The following is an 18273-nucleotide window of genomic DNA, read 5'->3' as shown; positions in this document are numbered from 1 at the left end:
TCACAGATCAGTGGCCCTGCTGTAATGCAATAAATACATTCTTCTGCTCTTGGTAAAATGATGATTGTCATATACATTTAAGTAGTTTTTATCTTTAACGTTCTGTAGAGTTGCATTAAATTACGAGGGGGCTTAATTGTGTTTTCTGGTTGGGTGTGGAAAAACTCAGAAAATGGGTACAAGAGCTTACATTGATTAATCACTGATTTGTCAGAAGAAAGAAAAGAGAAAAAAATAATACATCTGGGCAAAAAAGCAAAGATATTCCTCACACCGAAAGTACCCTTGTTCTTAGGTCTTAATTCAGTGCTTGTGTTTGATTGCAAAACCATTCTTAAATCAAACAGTAACTATCACTTGCTTGAGTAATTGGACTAAACATCCAGCTAGCACAAGTGGAGATCACCGCACCAGTCATTTTCAAGGCCTTTTAATACGTCAGATTTGAATAACTGTTTTATGTAGATATAGCTACTGTATATATATAGATATAATAGCAGGTCAAAAGTGAACTGAAAGGATTCTCCAGGGAAAATGCTTTTGATTATGGTTTAAACAAGCCCTCAACTTTTAAAAGTTCCTTTCTCCTGAAGTTAAACTTTTTATGGCCTGCCAGAACTTGAAAGTCCTAAATGTGAAAAATGTCCCGTCGTTATGTAATATTATGTTATTAGTCTGTGAATATTCTGGTCTGCTAGGACTGCTAGGACTGCACAGTAATGTCCAGAGATGTTAGATTGCAGATCAAAAGTTCAGCTCCCAAACAGATGTGAGTGCCAAAAATAATAATCTCAGCCAAATTACATGAAATAAAGAGCTATACTGTTCTATATTTTACCACAAATGTTTTTTTTCTTTGAACTTTTGATTGTTGTAGCCATTTTTTACTATTTGAATGTAGGGTATCTCATTCATCATCCTTTAAATATTTGTAAAACTGATTATTTTATGTATCCAGGAAAACAGTACAGTATATATACACCTTTTATAAAACAATCATTTGACAAGCCTAGCAACATCAGAATATTTAGAATGGAACATTCACCGTAGCTGGAGAGAGACTTCCCACTGCCTGTAACTATTATTATTTTTCTGTCAAAGATCATATTTTATGTGTTTACATAAAAACAACAATGAAGGCCATAAAGGTTTAAACATAGAAGACTGGAGGATGAACAAAAACCTGTTTCTAGGAGGTAGCACTGTCCATACTGAAAACATTTTGTCTCAGCATGTTCTTCTCTGAAAGAACATTTGTAAAGTTTGGAGATTCCCACATTGAAGCAAACATTAAATATTAGGTGTATTATGAGTAGAGAGGACAGTATTGTTAATAGTTTCAACTTTTATCACCTCTGTTTGGACAAAGTAGCATAATCCTTTGATTGGAAGTATCACATTTTATTTTAATGGAAACATTTTACAAGAAATGTATTTCAGAGTAGTGAGGTATATACATATTAGGAGTTGAAAACATTCTTTTGTGTTACGTCCATATTATACTAAAACACCTTGAAGAACGCTATAATGACTATATCTTGGTAGAAATGTATATAAAATGTTTGTCCACAGTAAACATCCAGTAACCTTGTGGTTTTTAAAATACAAGGAAATAACTATGTCTGAAATAGTCCAAATAAGCATGTTGGCATTCTGCCGTTTGTGGTTATATTAATGCAACTATCTCTATTTGTCATATAATACGATTCTGTACAAAATTAATGGCTGCAGGAGATTGGAAGTTCGTAAATCATGGAAGAATCCATCTTTCTTGTGATGAGAGGGCTTACTACAATACAGTTTGTAACTATAAATCTATAACAAAAAAAGGAAACAAATCATGTAAATGTAAAACTGACATAATGGTTCTTATTCCTTGCAATCGTGGAGATTTGATTTATCTATAAATGATCATGAGAATTCAGTTACCTAAATTTTCCACTAGAGGGAGCCAAATGATTAGGATGAAGTACAGTGTATCATGTAGCAGTTTCTTCAATCTAATGTTTATTACAACCTTATACACAGGTATGTCTGTCATTTCATGGGCGTTTAAATGTAGAGAAGAATATCTTCAAGACTACAACAGATGATAAAACAAAGGTTTGAAATCCTCACTGTTTGTATGAAAAATTGTATTCATTTACCATTTTTTAAAAAAGCTCCCTGAGATTCTGCATAACCAAAAAAGAAGAAAGCCATAGGAATTCTTATATTTCCATACAGAAAGATTTATGTGAGGGTGGTACAATGGTTAGTGCTACTGACTCATACCTGTTATGTCCTGAGTTTGATTTTGGACTGGAGTATCATCTGTTTTCTCCAGATCCATATGGTTTTATCTGGGTTGTTTCCTCCCAACTTCCAAAGGAATGCCGACTATGTTAATTGATGTGTCTGAATTTGCTGTGTACGTGTGTGTTGTGGAAGTTCAAGGTTGCTGATCACTGCAGCTGTGCTTTTGTAGCTGCATCCTTTAACCTTCCTCCTTCAGGAAGAGTTTTCAGCGCTATGGCTAAAGTGCTTTAATTTGCTCAAGCATGCACTGAAACCAGAATGAAGATCTGTCCACATCTGGTTGCCCTAACTCGACATTTCAGTCTCTTGCTTTCAGTCGCCTAAACAACAAAACATGCTGTCTTCATTGGTCTTTCTACTTCCGCCTAGACTGTCTTTCCTTTCCGTCTGGTCTTGTTCTCTCTGTAGACCCTGCACCACTAAAGGTGGAGAATACATTGCTGCTTTTTTACTTACAACTGGCCCTCATTGCATTGTCAGCTGGACACCGAGGAACTGTAGCAGTGGTAGCCTCCCCTGGCTCTCTCAGCTCCTCTAAAGGGCCCTAGCATCCAAAGTGTCAAAGTGTGTGGGACTAGCGCCCTGTCTGGGGTGTTGTCCTGCCTTGTGCTCCATGTTTCTGGGATAAGGCTCTGGGGAAAAGCAGAAAGAAGAAATACAACATTGAGCCTTCGTCTCACACCTGAACAACAGCCCGAACATTGTGTTTCTTCTTTCTGTTTTTCAGCGTGCAATTAGCCTCTACCTTTTTCAAGATGTTTTCTGGACGTGAACTTTGGCCTGATAACAGTTATGTGAAGTTTTTCCCCTTACTATTAAAAGATCAATGCAAGGATTTCTGTCCCAGAAAGGCTGCACTGATGGTTTGTGGCACCAGTGCTCTTTCCTCTCACTGTCGCCCCTGTGTCCCCAGCTCCCTGCTGCGCTATGGAGGCAGCCTGTCTCTCCAGAGCGCCATGAGCGTCCGCTTCAACAGCACGGGCACCCAGCTGCTGGCCCTGCGCCGCCGCCTGCCCCCCGTCCTGTACGAGCTGCACTCCCGCCTGCCCAGCTTCCAGTTCGACAACCAGGGCTACTTCAACTCCTGCACCATGAAGAGCTGCTGCTTCGCCGGAGACCGCGACCAGGTGAGCGTCTCCTACATCCGTATCAGAGTCAAAATTGATTGAAATTGCTCACTTTAATTCCCTGCTGGGTAAATGAAACCTGTACCCAAGAAGAGTCATGGACAGTGCAGGACAAACATGAGTGAGGTCCCTGTAGCAATGTAGCCAGTGAAGGCTGTTAATGTTTAAAAGGAACCACAATTGCCAAGAAATGCACGATTAGAGGTCGATTAATGTGTTGTAACACCCCTAAAGTACCTCAAGTAGCAGTTTGGCTCGATGCATTAAAGTGTCACTAATACTTTCGATATGCAATTCTCGCATGTTAATCTGCCACCAGGACTGCCTTAATAATGTTATGCATTGTTCTTAAATCCCAGTATTTATTATTACTGCTTTTCTGTTACTACTCTTAAGTGTGAATCAGTATGGCTCCCTGAGATGCAGTTCTAAAGGTGACAGTTTTAGGGGAATGTGGGTGAGCTCATTTGTACCCTGTAGCTTCAAATAAAAAAAATGAAATGTACCAATCTCCAGACAGAAAAACAGCAGCACCTCACAAAGTCCACTGCCAGCTGGAGGACTCCGGAATAATAATTTGCGTCAGCAGACCACCTCTGAATCTGTGATAGAACACGTCCATGTGTCATGTTTAAAAGATCAGCCAGTGAGGGAAAAATCACAGAGGATAGGAGCATCTGGATAGTTACAAAGTTGTGGTTTTCCTGAGGGATTCTTTAGCTCCCAAACCTTTTGGCACACTTTTAACATCTCAAATATGTTGTGGCACACCATATGAATTTTAAATAATCAGGTCTAATATCGCCAGAAATGACATTTTAGAACATGGGTTGCAATTTCAGGAGCTATGCAAAGGTCCTGATCCAAAAATTTAAACAGGATTTCTTCTGAGTCCACGGCACACCTGAGACCTTTCCTCGGCTTGCCAGTTTTTGAAGTGCAGGGATATCTTCATTTTTCCAGTTAGTAAGAAGTGTTTTGAGATTAAATGTGGAAACGTTTCACCTCAGTACAGCTGGCTGTTTGACTTTTGAGAGTCTGTGGAGATTTAATCAGGTGGGGGCACTGTACTGAATTAGTTTTAAGGCTTTGCTTCTATAGTCACCTTGCCGGTTGGAGATGGACACGTGCTCGTGGCTGTGTCACGTATTAAGCACGTGATGAACTGAAGGAACTGCAGGAGGGGGATGAGAAGGTTAGTGCAGTGTCCAGAAAAACCAGGAAGGAGAGTTTGAAAAAATGGCTTTGAGAAATATCAGGCTGGACAGGACAGAGGTTAGATAAGATAAGAGAAAGGAGGCAGAGGATGTTGGAGTCAGTTACTGAATGGACGGTTGGAAGTCTGAGCAGTCTGCCAATCTCAAGTCACAAGATCTTAAAAATGCTTGCTCTTGAAGTATAAGAAATCTGGACTTTGCTTTCCTGGCAAATGTTTTGGATCTGAGGTTGTCTCTCTGGGGGTCAAGCATCCGCAGCTTAGACATTAAACCTGAGTTTAAATACGTGTTTCGGAAGTCTGTCTTACAGTGTTGCATCCTGTTTGGGCTGGGCTCTTCCTGAGTCCTAGCGGGGAGCCAGGCAGGTCAGGTATGTGCTTTCACGACGTGCAGATTGAACAAGCCGTCTTACCTGTAGTGTTGGAGGCAAGTACTTGATGTACAAGAGAGCCAAAGCAGGGAAAGAAGAGCAGCGCCATGGTGATAAAGACATGGATTTGTCTTCATTAACTGAAAGTCAAGTTGCTATGTTCTCCATAGCTCCTATTGTTCTGTTTTCCGTTGTGAATATTTCAAATGAAATCTGGAATAACACTTTTACCAAATAATATTTCTTTTGTTATAACCGTGTCATTGCTCTTTATTGGTGCATTATATATGGGAAGCAATTTAAGTTAGAGGTAAAAAGGCTTAATTATGCATTATTACCTTTGCTCCAAATGTATGAAAATGCAGTTTCTTTTACAAAAAAAAGAGGATTTTAATTGTCATTTCATGAAAATACCCTTAACTTGTGAGCAGTACTTCAAGAAGCATAATTACCTTTGCAGACTTTTCAGCCTTTCCCTATAGTTTCTATTCTATAAATTTATGAAGTGGTGGCAGTGAAAGATCAGTTGAGTGTTCCTGTAGTTCTCATGTGCACTTATTGCATCAAGCACTGAGGTTGGCCCACTTGTTAAGGTCCGTCACCGATGACCCTGGTCTGTCAGCAGTTGGCATGCGTGCAAAGCTGCCCACTACAGTACATTCGCTAGCTCAGTGGCAGTGCCAGTACAAAAGCCCACAACAAAATTGTTAAATGTTTCCTCAGCTGTTGGAGGTACAGCGGACAGCCCACCATGCTGTCAACAACAGAGACACTCACTGTTGAATAGAAATCTGCTTCAGAAAGGATGAAGCTGCTACCCGGAGAATTGAGGATAGAGTCTGGAATCGTACTGTTTAATTAAGGAACACGCCTAACAGCCCTTTAACAGCTGGGTGTTTAGGTCTTGGTCCTCAGGATGCCTTGTGTTTTCACAATTTCATTCCAACCGTTTTCTAATTCTCGAAGCTTAACAAAGCCTTAATTGAGCTATTTTGTTAGATTTTTTGTCCTTTGTTTCAGAAAAATCCTTATTTAGGTGTTCTGTAGCCAAGATATTTTTTAGCAAGCAGAGCTCCCTCTGAGCATTGACTCAGAGCTCAGCTTGTTGCTGCTCTAGTCTAAAACATTCCTTAAAGGCCACTATTTAGTAATGCACAAACACAAGTGGGAATTACAATGTATCATACAGTCCCATGGTATCTTGTTATACAATCCCATAGTACCTTTGCACTGTTCAGCCTCAAGTAAACTCCAGAAACCTGTACAGTGAAAGATTGGGATTTCTGAAGTCCAGCCTCTGCTACAATGTTAATGCTGATTTTGTCTCCTGTCCTAAATGTTCAGGACTGAAAACATTTTAAACAGTCTAATTATATAGGCTAATTCAATCGCTTTTGTGATTTACAGCTTTACAACAACAAACATAAACAAAAGATACCAGTGTTTCTCCATGGAGAATGATGGAAAACTACTTATAGTCTACTACACAAATGTTTGAAAATCCAGGTGTGTGGCACGCCTGAGTGGGCCCGTTCCTGGCTCGTTTGGGTTTTGCCCAGTTTGCTGAAATTTCATTTAAAAAAAAATCTGTCTGCTCACACAAGGGGCTGGACTCTGATGGCCTCATCTGAGGCGTGCCTTGGAGAAGTCCATTATAACATTGCCACTGTCAGGCACTGTTGGAAGTGATTGATTATTGTAAATAAAAATATTGGTGAATGCAAGGGTTACAGTGGTTAATTGAATCGTCACAATCGGCAAAACTAGCAAATGAAAACCTGTAGTTTAGGAAAAGGTATTACCATGAAGAGGCAAGAACGTATCATCACAGACTTAGATCAGTGTTGTTATAGTGCTATCAGTGCGTCACAAACCAAGTATCAACTCCCCTTCCCAGGAGAAACCTTGGAAGTCATTCCTTTTTTTAATGACCAACATCTCTTATGTGGTTGACACTTTTATGCAAAGCAACTTAACTTTGCACCCACTAATACAGCAGGATATTTCACTGCAACTGGGTGCACTGCTTTGCTCAAGGGTACAACAGCAGCATCTCATCAGGGATTTGAACCCAACTTTCCAATTGTAAGTCCAGAACCAAGACTGTTGCTCCACACTGCTGTCTGTATAATAAAAAGAAGGATGTACCTTACAAACAATCACAAAGTTTGCCATCAAGAGAAGCAGAGAAGGAAGAAATCCTTTGTTTAGGTAGCTTACAGATGAAAGAAGATGGTGAATCTCTAAGCAAAGGGGGAATTAGAATAGCATGAATCTTCAGTATTGCTGGTGGGTACAAAGCCAGGCAGTGGACTTCCCACAGATCACTGCTGTTGGTCAAGAATACTGATGTGTGTCTTGTGGCGGCTTTAGAAATTTCCTGGGGAGAAATATGGATGCCCTACATGAGGCCCCATGATGCCTCAGACACAAGGAGTGTGGAGATTCATAAAAATGCAATTACATAAAAAATGAATTCAGGTGAAACAAAGCAGTGTGAGACAGTGTCCTGCCTCTTGGCCGTTAGTTTTCCACTTTGTGAAGAGGAAATTCCTTAAGCTTGAGAGGAGAGAATGAGCTTTGTGTTTTCTGGCTTCCTCAAAACATATTCATATTCATATAGACATATTCCTCATTACATATTTCTTCAAATACGTAAAAATACTTCCCTCAGAAACTGCTTCTAGGTAGTTTTAAACATCTAGAGATGGAATTTATGAAGAAATAAAAGGAAGGTTTGAAAACTGAGGCAGGAGACATGTCTTTACCCAAAGGGTTGTGGGAGTGTGGAACAAGCTGAGTTGTTGAAGCAGATACCCTGGATTCTTTCAAGAAAAGTCTGCTTTGATCTATTAGCTACTAACTACTTAACAGGCTAGATTAATATAAATGCAGAGGTATCGCTCAGAATTTAAAGGTGTTTGCTTGAAATTTCAATTAAAATCCTCTCTTTTTGTTTGTGAAAAGACAATTTAATACATTTGGAGCAAAGGTGTGGTCTAATAATGCATCATTAATCCTTTTTACCTGTAATACCAATATGTTTTCCATACAGAATGCACCAATGAAGAGCAATGGCAAGGTTTTTAACTAAATAAATATTATGTGTTAAAAGTCTTATTCCAGATTTCATTTGAAATATTCTCATTTGTAGCTGTTCTCGTTCTTAACTGGTCCATATTCAACTCTGACCATTCACTTTGTTGAAAAGTGAGCACCACAAAGTTACAATAATATGACATTCGTTGTCCATTTCAATTAAAATATCCCTCTACCCCTCTATCTACTGTGTCATTTCTCTTTATGGTGTTGGATGTATTTTAGGGTGAGTTTCTCCATAATTTGTCGTATGGAGTCACAGGAGTCCACTGTGGTCTATAAAACAAGATAATGCAGATACACACGCACGCTGCCCTCTGGAACCTGTCCAGAGCCCTCTGGTGGGAAGTGTGTTGTGTGTTGGGGTTAAACCTTTCATTCGCTGCCTCTCTCTCACGGAGCTCTGCAGACATTACATCATTCGGAAGCCTCGCGTGTTGATGTTAGTGTGCCTTTCAGGCGTCTCAGGAATGTGCTCCACTTTTGAGCCCCTCTTCCCCCCTCGGAGCACACCGATGCTCTGATTTTTTCAGGGATGTGCAAAAGCCTGGAGCCGTGGTGCTCTTGGTAACCGCCTCTCTACTGTGTGTCCAGAAAGAACATGGCCCGGTCAGTTCTGATGGCCTCCTGTCCAGAAGGTCTTTCCTGGGCTTGTATGTGAAACCCATTAGGAGTAGGTGTTCAGAATTACTGACAGTCTGAGAGGGAGAAAAAAAGTCTTGGAAAATAAACTACCATCTTATTTAAAAAAAAAAAACATTTTATACGTGCATACTGGATTTAGAGCTGGTAAAATGATATTGTCAAATTGAAAATTGGGGGGAAAAAATATTTTAAAATGGCGTACAACAACAGAAGCTATTGCGCAGGAAGTTAACTCAACTGGGGAGATTGTTTCCTGAATAAAATTCAACTTAATTTATGTACAATTTCTAAATTTGTGTGTAAGGGCTATACCAATAATCTGTGAAACCCTGAGATCAGGTTTAATTGCCCATTCAGTGTCACCATCTGCTGCTGTGACCTTGCAGTCTCTCTCTGGATGTTTTATTGAAGAAGCTTCCTGAATAAAAGCCATGTTTATGTTGCAGAGCCTGCTGGTCTTTTGTTTCTTAAGCTGGAAAAAAAGAATCATCTGGAACCCGTTGCCTTAATTCTATGTCAGAAACTGCAAGCCAGCCTAATTAGTTTTCTGGCCCTTGTGGCTAAGCTCAGAGCACACACCATTCAGATACCTGGAGCAAATACAGTACTGCGTCTGAGGGGAGGGCTGTGGCCCCCAGGAGTATTCCTGTTTCCAATACCTTTCTACATGAATCTGTGTCCATAGCCTGTAGGAGGCTTAACAATGAAGCCATTTATTTAAAAAAGGAAAAGAAATAAAATCTGAAAGTTTTTTTTTCCTCTGCCTGTTAACCATACTCTGCTCTGCAATGCAGACAAACAACGTGCTATTTTGTTTTAGGTGCCATATGAAACAGAAAACTTCACTGTTCAAGTCCTAAAAGCCTTGTTTGTTTTAAAGGTGCTATATAAAACAGTTTTGTGGCAGCCACAGTGTTCTATATAACAAGTCACAAAAGATGCTGTATTCTCAGTTCTGTCTTTTATTCTTATAAAGCTTATGAATTTAGGAACCACGCAAAACTCGTTATACTGCAGAATGTGAGTGGCACACTGCATAACTGTGACAAAAACTAGGGCCCTAATTTTATAGTCACAGGAAAACGTTTGCAGCTGCTAATGGAATATTGATTGCCAAGGTTTCTAGGATTCTCATTTAAGATCTATGGTACCAATACCATAGAAAAGAAAAATTCAAATTTATTGTGCAATTGGTATTTGTAGTTGTGATTCGGGTAATGGGCAGCACTTGTGCAAAGTCATTAGCTCTGCTGCTTCACAGCGCTGGGGCTCTCTGTTCAGTTCTGGAACTGGGCTGCTATCTGTGTGGAGTTTGTATGTTCTTCCCACGTTTGTGTGGGATTCCTGCGGGTGCTGCTCTTTCCTCCTGCTGTCCAAAGACATATTGATAGGTTAATTGGCTTCTGGGACAATTGGCCCTGGTATGAGTGTGTGCTTTGTCTGCCCTGCAATAGTCTGACATCCCATCCAGGGTGCATCCTCCCATGCCCCTGCTTGCCTGGATAGGCTCTGGTTCACCCTACGACCCTGAATTGGATCAAAGCTGTCGTAAACAGTTAGATAAATGGATAGTGTTGGGTAATCCCATGCATATGTATTAGAATAGAAACATTCTTTGTGTTTAATACAGTGAATTCAAGTGACCATTAGTATCTTCACTTAAAGTCAATTTCTGAGTGTAAGTGTCTGTATATGGTTGTGTATCCCCTTAAGGTAATAACGGCTTTCGTCATGTATAAAATATATCTAATAAACAGAAATGGGAGCCGTTTTCCCTTAGAACCAGGGTTTGGCTTTAAAGGGGTTTCATGTTGCTTCTTTTTACTTCAACTGGCTGGAGTTCATTAAACTAATAAAGTCAAAGCACTTGTAAATGTTTTATTGTTTTAGTGTCATACTCACTAATGCACTGGCACCCAGGATGTGGATCATAGCCTCAACTGCTGCACTACTCAGTAACTTGGAAATTACTCTTCACGCCTACATATGTGCTTTCCTTCTGTTTTCCAGTACATCCTGTCAGGATCAGATGACTTCAACCTGTACATGTGGAGAATTCCCAAGGATCCAGAGGCAGGTGGGTGAAATCGGGGCTGCAGGGGTTAGGGGTTGTGGAAAAAACTTTTGTCACTTCGGAAAAAGAGAGAGATCCACCATGTCAGGGTCGGTAATGTAGTATATGCAACAGCAGAGATGATTTATTGGAAAAAAATATGTAAATCTGTAAAAAAAGAATGTAAATCTTTTTTTTTAAGTAACTTACAATTGTGATATATTACAGTACTTGTAGAAACATCTGAGAACAAGCTAATCCTACTTATCTTGGCCCCGTCAAGAATTCTTCCACACATTTTATTTTTGTGTATTGTTAAACGACCCCCCCAGTTCAGATACATCAAGTTAAAAGAGATAGAAGTATTTCTACATTTATTTTCAAGAGAAAACAACAGTGTTAGAAGTATAACAAAGAAATGAAAACCAAGGGATGTTAAGATGGTAAAAAAAAGTAAAAATAAAAAGCTAAAACAAACAAGCCAACTATGCATAAACAAACTAACACAAACCCCCACGTCTTTGGTATTAATCACGACCCAGAGTTCTGTTCCCGCCCTCCCCTCACTAGGGCCGGAAAAAACGCCTTTTTAAACCTTTTCCTCGAGCTAGCCTCAACTGTCTCCCCATCACCCCGACAAGCCACTGCTTGTTGGTTTCCCTCCCTGGCTCCTGCTACATCAGGAAGCTGTCTAACTGAGGTAAAGTCCTCTGGTCAAGGACATCTAAATCTGAGGCTGTTCAGCAGTGACAGACGACTGTGCAGCTGATACAGAAAAGGAGACTCTCTGCCACAGCATTCGTGTACATTCTGGCATCCGTGATGGAGGGCTGAGGCTGCATATTAGTGCGACCTCATCTTCTATTAATTAGCTAATTAGTGGTGTTACAAAATGTAGTTATCCACACAAGGGAGAAATACAAGACTGCCACATTTCTGTACCATCTGGAAAGAGAAGATTAGGTCAAGGCTTCAGTTTTTGGTCTGACAGTGGTCTAGCCCCCTGATTTAGCACAAAGCAAGCTCAGGAACTGAAATGAATGCCATGGCCTTCACAGTCTGGGTCTGAGTCCAGCAGAGGCTATCTGGGGCTACGTTGACTGAGAGGAAACCATAGAAGGTCTAGAAATAGGAATTAATTTTTTGGACATTTGTCAGAACAGTTTGAAGCAGTATGTTATTTATATTAATATATCAATGGATGTTATTTGATTGAATGTTTCTCCCAAAGTTAAGTTCTTTGTTGTTTTTTTAACTATTCAGCAGTGACATATAATGTTTGCTGTAGGGGGATGTGCATGATACAAAATGTGGGGCTGATTCTGTATTTCTGAAGTGTTGATTTGTTTATTTCTTAGCCCCTGTAAAGATTTGCAGGTGTTGAAATGCCCTTGGCAAGATTAATCCTTTATTTACAAACAGAACTTCTTGAATTATGAGCTCTTAATTGTAATAAAAATAGATGGGGAAAAACCTTCCTCATGTGTTGTTCGTATTGTTTTCATGTTATTTTCACTAGGTCTAACAGTTTCATTTTCGGCCTTGTGTTGTCACGTTACAACCCAGAAGCAATTCACAAGCTGTCTGGGGCGATACAGCTGAAAGAGTTGTTTTGAATTGGATTCAAAGGTCCATCTTGTATCCATTGTTACCTGTAGGCTTTCACTTGTACTTTTATTGTGAAATGACATCAGAAAATGTTTTCTGATTGACAAGATTCGGGTTGTTGTACAATACAGGGAAATCACCGAAGGAATACTGTAAACAATAAACCAGTCTGCACCAGACCATGATGACAGAGTTTCTGTTTTATTGTCCTCAGTATCTCATATCCTCTTAATGGAAAGTGCTCTACACCTACAGTACTTTCTACTGTCCTTAATCTCCTGTTACATGTATGTTGTTGTAATATTTGATCATTTTATTTATATAAAATTGTTGCAACTTATTTTTATAAACAAAGTGTGTACTACAAAAGGTATAAAAAACATTTTGAGATTCATGAGGGGAGTATAGTTTTTTAAATACATAACAGACAAGACATAATAGAGTAACAAAATTTGACTAGGAGAATCACTAAGTCTCATTCAGAAATGCTTCATTTTGTTGCTGATAGCCTAACCGAGTCAACCTTTGTTGTAAAATCCCTGTGATTCGGTATCCACAAGGAGGATGAGTAGTGCTCTCCCATGATGCACAAACTTGCAGGCCGTGGTTCCTGACACTAAATTTACTTGTATGTCTCCGTTTATTCACATTTTACATTTTGTTGCACAAATGTCTTTTCTTCTCAAGTCAGATACTCTTCCAAAGTACTTAAATGCCGCCGGCGTTCTCTGTTTGCAATACTGGTTTCTTAAGAGAATTTGGAGTTGAATAAGAGGCTTTTGGATGTCCCTAATGAATCCAGCTGTATTCTCTTGTAAAGATTTGGAACGTTTCTTCTGTGTTTTTTTTAAGTTCACCATCACCACATGTCTGCACGTGTATTTTACTGCCATGTCTACCTTTTCTCTGCTACTGTATCTTAAAGGACCCAAATGTGTGCTTTAGGAAAGACACTGTCAGATACAACATTTCCAAGATGTTTGGCCACAGCACTGATTTTAAATACATTTACATCTGCACTTTTTTTTCCTTTCTGGCTCTGTAGAACCCTTTCCTGGTTATTATAAACTGTCAGGAGCTGTGAGGTGTTGCTGTAAATTGGCTTCAAACTCTTACTGTTGTATTTGGCTGTACAGGAGGCCCAGGCAGAGTGGTGAACGGAGCCTTCATGGTGCTGAAGGGGCACCGGTCTATTGTTAACCAGGTCCGCTTCAACCCCCACACCTACATGATCTGTTCCTCGGGCGTTGAAAAGGTCATCAAGGTAGGTGTACTGTCTTCCTAGCACTGCCCCCATTGGCTGGAGCGTTAGGAACCCCTGCTTCATAATGTTGGACCAACGTGAGCAGCACAAAGAGGTTTCTTTCCTCCCTCTAAAGACATACTGGTATGTTATGACATACTGGGTTCTAGGAAAACTGGCCCTGGTGTGAGTGCGTGTGTCTGTGTCTGCCCTGGGATGGACTGGCATCCCATCCAGAGTGTATCCTGCCTTGAGCCCGTTGCTTTCTGGGAGAGGGTCTGGCTCCCCTGAGACCCTGCATTAGATTTAGTGGATGGATGTTACAAAAAACTCTTACTGCTCAATCATTAGAAAACTTTTCCCGAGTCTCTGCTTATACAATCAGCTTCAAATCAAATCAGTTAAATCAGCTATGTACATGAATTTAATTACATACATGAACATGTGAGATTAATTGGCATTTTCTGAATGCTTACAAATATACATTGCCCATAAAAAGTCTACACCCCCCTTGGATGTTTTCACATTTTATTGTGTTACAGCATGGAACCATGTTGAGAAGTTCTGCCACTCATCAGCACAAAGTACTCTATAAAGTAAAAAAAATCCAGACATTTTACTAAATTAATGAAAAATAAAAAAGTTTTTATAGGCACTGTATAAGAAAAAAAAATAACTGCAGTGCATAAAAGTTGTCTGAAATATGATTAGTGAAAACATACAGTAGTTCATTGTCTGTTATATGTCAATGAGGCCATTAAGCTTTAGCCACAAGGACAAGGGTTATCGAACTGCGATGCCCTTGGTTTTGGTCCTGCTGCAGTTTCCAGTACAGTAATGTGCAGATTTTTTTGAACATCTGAGGGTTTTTTTTTACCAGAAATGGCTGGGTTTTTTTGGTGGGCTTAAAATGCTTTAATTAAAAGCTCTTCCTCTGAAGTTAGTTTTGTTTAAAGCAACTCACGTCTGTTAATTGCTTCCTCAGCCTGTTTAGGGATTGGATAGCTCCTCCATTTAATATAGTAGTACTTGATCAGTTAGCTGTTTATTTTTTTCTGCATTAATCCTAAAATTAAAGCTGCTTCGAGTCCATTCATTTTGCCTCAGTGGCTGAGATGCAACATTTTCTAATGTTTTTCATTTATCATTTACATATTCTGAAAATCTGTAATTTTCAGGACTAAGTGCATTGCTGCATTATTACTTTTTACAAAGATGAGGATGTAAATAATTCCAGATTGATAAGAGCTCATATTTTAAATTAAGTAAAAATTTAGTTTTGTGCACAGTAAAAAAGAAATATAGATAAGAAAAAGCCTTAACCTTTTATTGTTTGTTATTGGCTTTTTCCTGGTTTGAACAGCAAGATGGACTATGGTTAATATTGTGTAACACTTACACTGGCCCAAGATTTCACCTATGTTTTGCAGCATTCATATTACACCTTCAGGGTTCTGTTTCTTTTGTTGATTAATTTGTGCTAAATTATTTCCTTATTATATGACAAGCAGTTCAGAATTGTCACTTTTTTAAAGCAGTGGCTCTCCTTTCCTCCTGAGTGATATAAGACTGTACTATAAGTAATCCTACAGATCTGCAGGTGGACGGTGTGCCAGGCAAGTGCCCAGCAAGTCACAGGAGCTTTGTTTGCTAGAAAGGCAAGAGTCCCTGGGTTTCTAATCCTGTGCTTACCTGCCCCAGTCCCCAGGCTCAAATTGGTGATATCCAATAGACGCTTTAGTCAAGCGCCTTTATTGCTCATACTGTTCAGGAGCTCCATTCTCTTACTCCTTTCTTGTCGAAATTGAATCGTATGTTTGGCGAGTTAAAGTTGGCTAATTTAACTATAGTGACAAATTTCCTGGGTTTTGAGGTACTATGTTCTGACTATACACACACTATTTCAAAATTGCATAAATAGGAGCTCCGTGAGTATGGGCACACCATAGTGTTAATGTTTAGGGAGGTATGATGGCTATCACCATAGATCCTTTCTCCCCTTAGTTCAGTGTAGTTTTGAAAGGCGTGGTGCTGGATGAGATTTGTGTGATGAACGAGCTGGATTCCAGAGCTAAACACTGCCCCCAGGATAATCTTTCCTTTAGAAATCAGTGTCTGCAACACCCAGTGTCACCTTGATATACTGCTGGGCGGAGCTGATAAGAGAGCCAGATAATGTCAGTGAAACAGCTCCCCTCTATTCACCAAAGCACATAATACTGCCCAGAACAGCTGCTAGTTCAGGCTCATTTGATGATAAATGTCTAGTCATCTTGCCTCATCTCCTGTCAGATCTTTACTCAGCTGTTCGGCTTCTTAAAGTCTGTCCTAAGAACTTTTGAATCGTAATTGCTGCATGTCCTTTTTTCTCTGTCTCTCTTATAACACAATTGTTATTTTAGGTCCTAGTTCCTTATATATCTCTAATCAAATCACTTTTTCAATCCCAAACCAAGTACTTGAGTTTTTAAATGCTTGCCAGGATTTAAATAGTACCTTTTTGAAACTAATTGTTAAGCTAATTGTGCTAGAACTATAATAATAACGGTCACTTTTCAGATCAAACTAAATTGTGGGACTTCAAGCCCCTCCTGGGGGCAGGGAGGTCCAGATTGTTTGTGATTTTAGTGGCTTGAATTCTTAAAGACCTTTCCCTATTTGAGTGCCAAGCACTGTGGCTGTGTGTGCCCTGTGATGAACTGGCATCCCATCTATGGTTCATCCTGCCTAGCTCCCATTGCTTGCTGGGATAGGCTCTGGTTCCCACCACCCGGAATAGAAAATGGATGAATAATTATGGACATTGATCTGAAAAAGAACTTCATTAGAGCAGACTGCCCCAGCTTTCACTCAACACAGGCCCACTTGTGAAAAGGGGTGTTAGGAAAATGGAGAAGGGCCTTCTGGATCTGAGGGAACTTTACTCAGGACAGGATCCACTCACTGTAACAGGACACTGACAGGATGGTCAGAATTAGACCATCCCGGGCACAGTAAATATACAACCACAATTAATTGTTTGTACATGGTGGGTTAGCCTTCTACAGTGCACATGTGCACAATGTGTGTACAACCAAAACATTCTAACCAGCTATCAGGTTAGGTCTGTTGAACAGGTAGGGAAAGTAAGTAGAATTAAACTTGTTTCAAATATAATTTAAGCTTGTGCACGCAGGATTTTTAAAAAATAACTTCATTATAACCGTACCTGTTTCATTCACTGTAGGCCTTCTCAGACAGGGCTCCTGCCCAGGTTACTGTAAATCAGCCTTAAACTATTTAACAGCCTGCTCTTTATATGGCATTTCAAGACCATATATGTGAAATAAGAAGTGTTCAGGCAGACTGTTTTGCTGTTGTTATTGTGTTTTTATCCAGGCCTTGTAAATAAACAATGTATTTCATTTTAAAATGATTCCTTAAAGTTCAAGGTATGATTCTCCCGCACATCTGCAGCCACAGTATCACACATCTCAGGCTTGCTTTCACAGTAAGTGTAACACTTTGAGCAGTTTGCACCTTGTAATTTACACAAAAAAGCAGATTTATAAAAACAGTGTTAGCTTAAGACTCGTCAGAAGGGGAGGAGGTCAACGTAGCAAAGGGATAAGCGGACCAGTCTCTTCACTAAAGGAATTTTTTACATGCTTCTTAAACGTCTCAGTTTCTGTTATCTCACTGCAGGCCTCATCTTGTTAGCAATCTAAATCCAAACCCCTCCTTTATCTCTGCTTGCATGGGCTTGTGCTACTTTTGATCTTGTTAAACAGAAGCCTGTTTGCAAATACCTTTTAGAATTCAGAGGAATAACGGGGTTACTGGTGAGAGCCAGGGGGCAGAGTAATGTGTTATTGGACTGAGATTCAGGAACAGAGTGTGTCTTAGTGGTTGAAGTGAAAGAAAGAGCCTGGGAGATATTGATATCATGTTTGCTAGAGCTAACAGTTAAGTCTACAGTGCAAACCAAGGAGAAGGCATTGAGCGACTGTGTGAGACAAGCTGTGTGGTTTAGCGGTTAAATCTTGGAGACCTGGGTGTAGTAATGGCTAGAACTGTCTGGGGAACAGGAATATACTGTTTATGTGAAACCAAATCATCCTTGAAGTGGTTGGTATATTATGGAGGGGGGTAACCAGGATATAAACTCGTAAGATAAAATGTGATATTTGTAAGTGTCTTGTATGTGCTATAACACGAACTACTAAAAGAAACAAAGTAACGGGAGGCAAAGACTATGTTGCAGGCTGCTCTTCTCATTTACTGGACTGCACAGAACATCTTATGCTTGCATATAATATAGCCTCCGAGGAGGTATACATCCGCCAAAAGAAAAAGATCCAGCGAGCAAATCTACATACATTACAGTAAGCATTCAGAAAAGGCCAATTCATCTGTATTTCACATGTTTATGTATTTATTTTAACTGTCAAATAATCCATTCTGAATTCCTATACAAAGCTGCTTTAACTGATCTAGTTTGAAGCTGATTGAATAAGCAGGCAGACAGGAAATGTTTTCTGCTCACCAAATGAGTGTTACCTTTTTTAGGAAGAGTTTTACAGATCAGTTTGTAACATGTCGCTGTCAAATTTGTCTCCTGGCTCCACTCCTTA

At 39.7% G+C, this 18273-nt stretch overlaps 1 protein-coding gene across 1 annotated transcript in view; it reads left to right on the top strand.

The window, feature by feature from the left end:
* dcaf5 (ddb1 and cul4 associated factor 5) overlaps positions 1-18273 on the top strand; it is a 33922-nt gene that overhangs the window by 13059 nt on the left and 2590 nt on the right. The window contains exons 6-8 of the mRNA XM_088924968.1: positions 3212-3425; positions 10767-10833; positions 13554-13681. Of these exons, the coding sequence (XP_088781094.1) occupies positions 3212-3425; positions 10767-10833; positions 13554-13681 (409 nt within the window). The remainder of the gene's footprint in view (positions 1-3211; positions 3426-10766; positions 10834-13553; positions 13682-18273) is intronic.

The sequence above is a fragment of the Atractosteus spatula genome, chromosome 9, assembly GCF_055471065.1.
Source record: "Atractosteus spatula isolate fAtrSpa1 chromosome 9, fAtrSpa1.hap1, whole genome shotgun sequence".
NCBI lineage: Eukaryota > Metazoa > Chordata > Actinopteri > Semionotiformes > Lepisosteidae > Atractosteus > Atractosteus spatula.
This window is presented reverse-complemented; position numbering and strand designations above follow the sequence as displayed.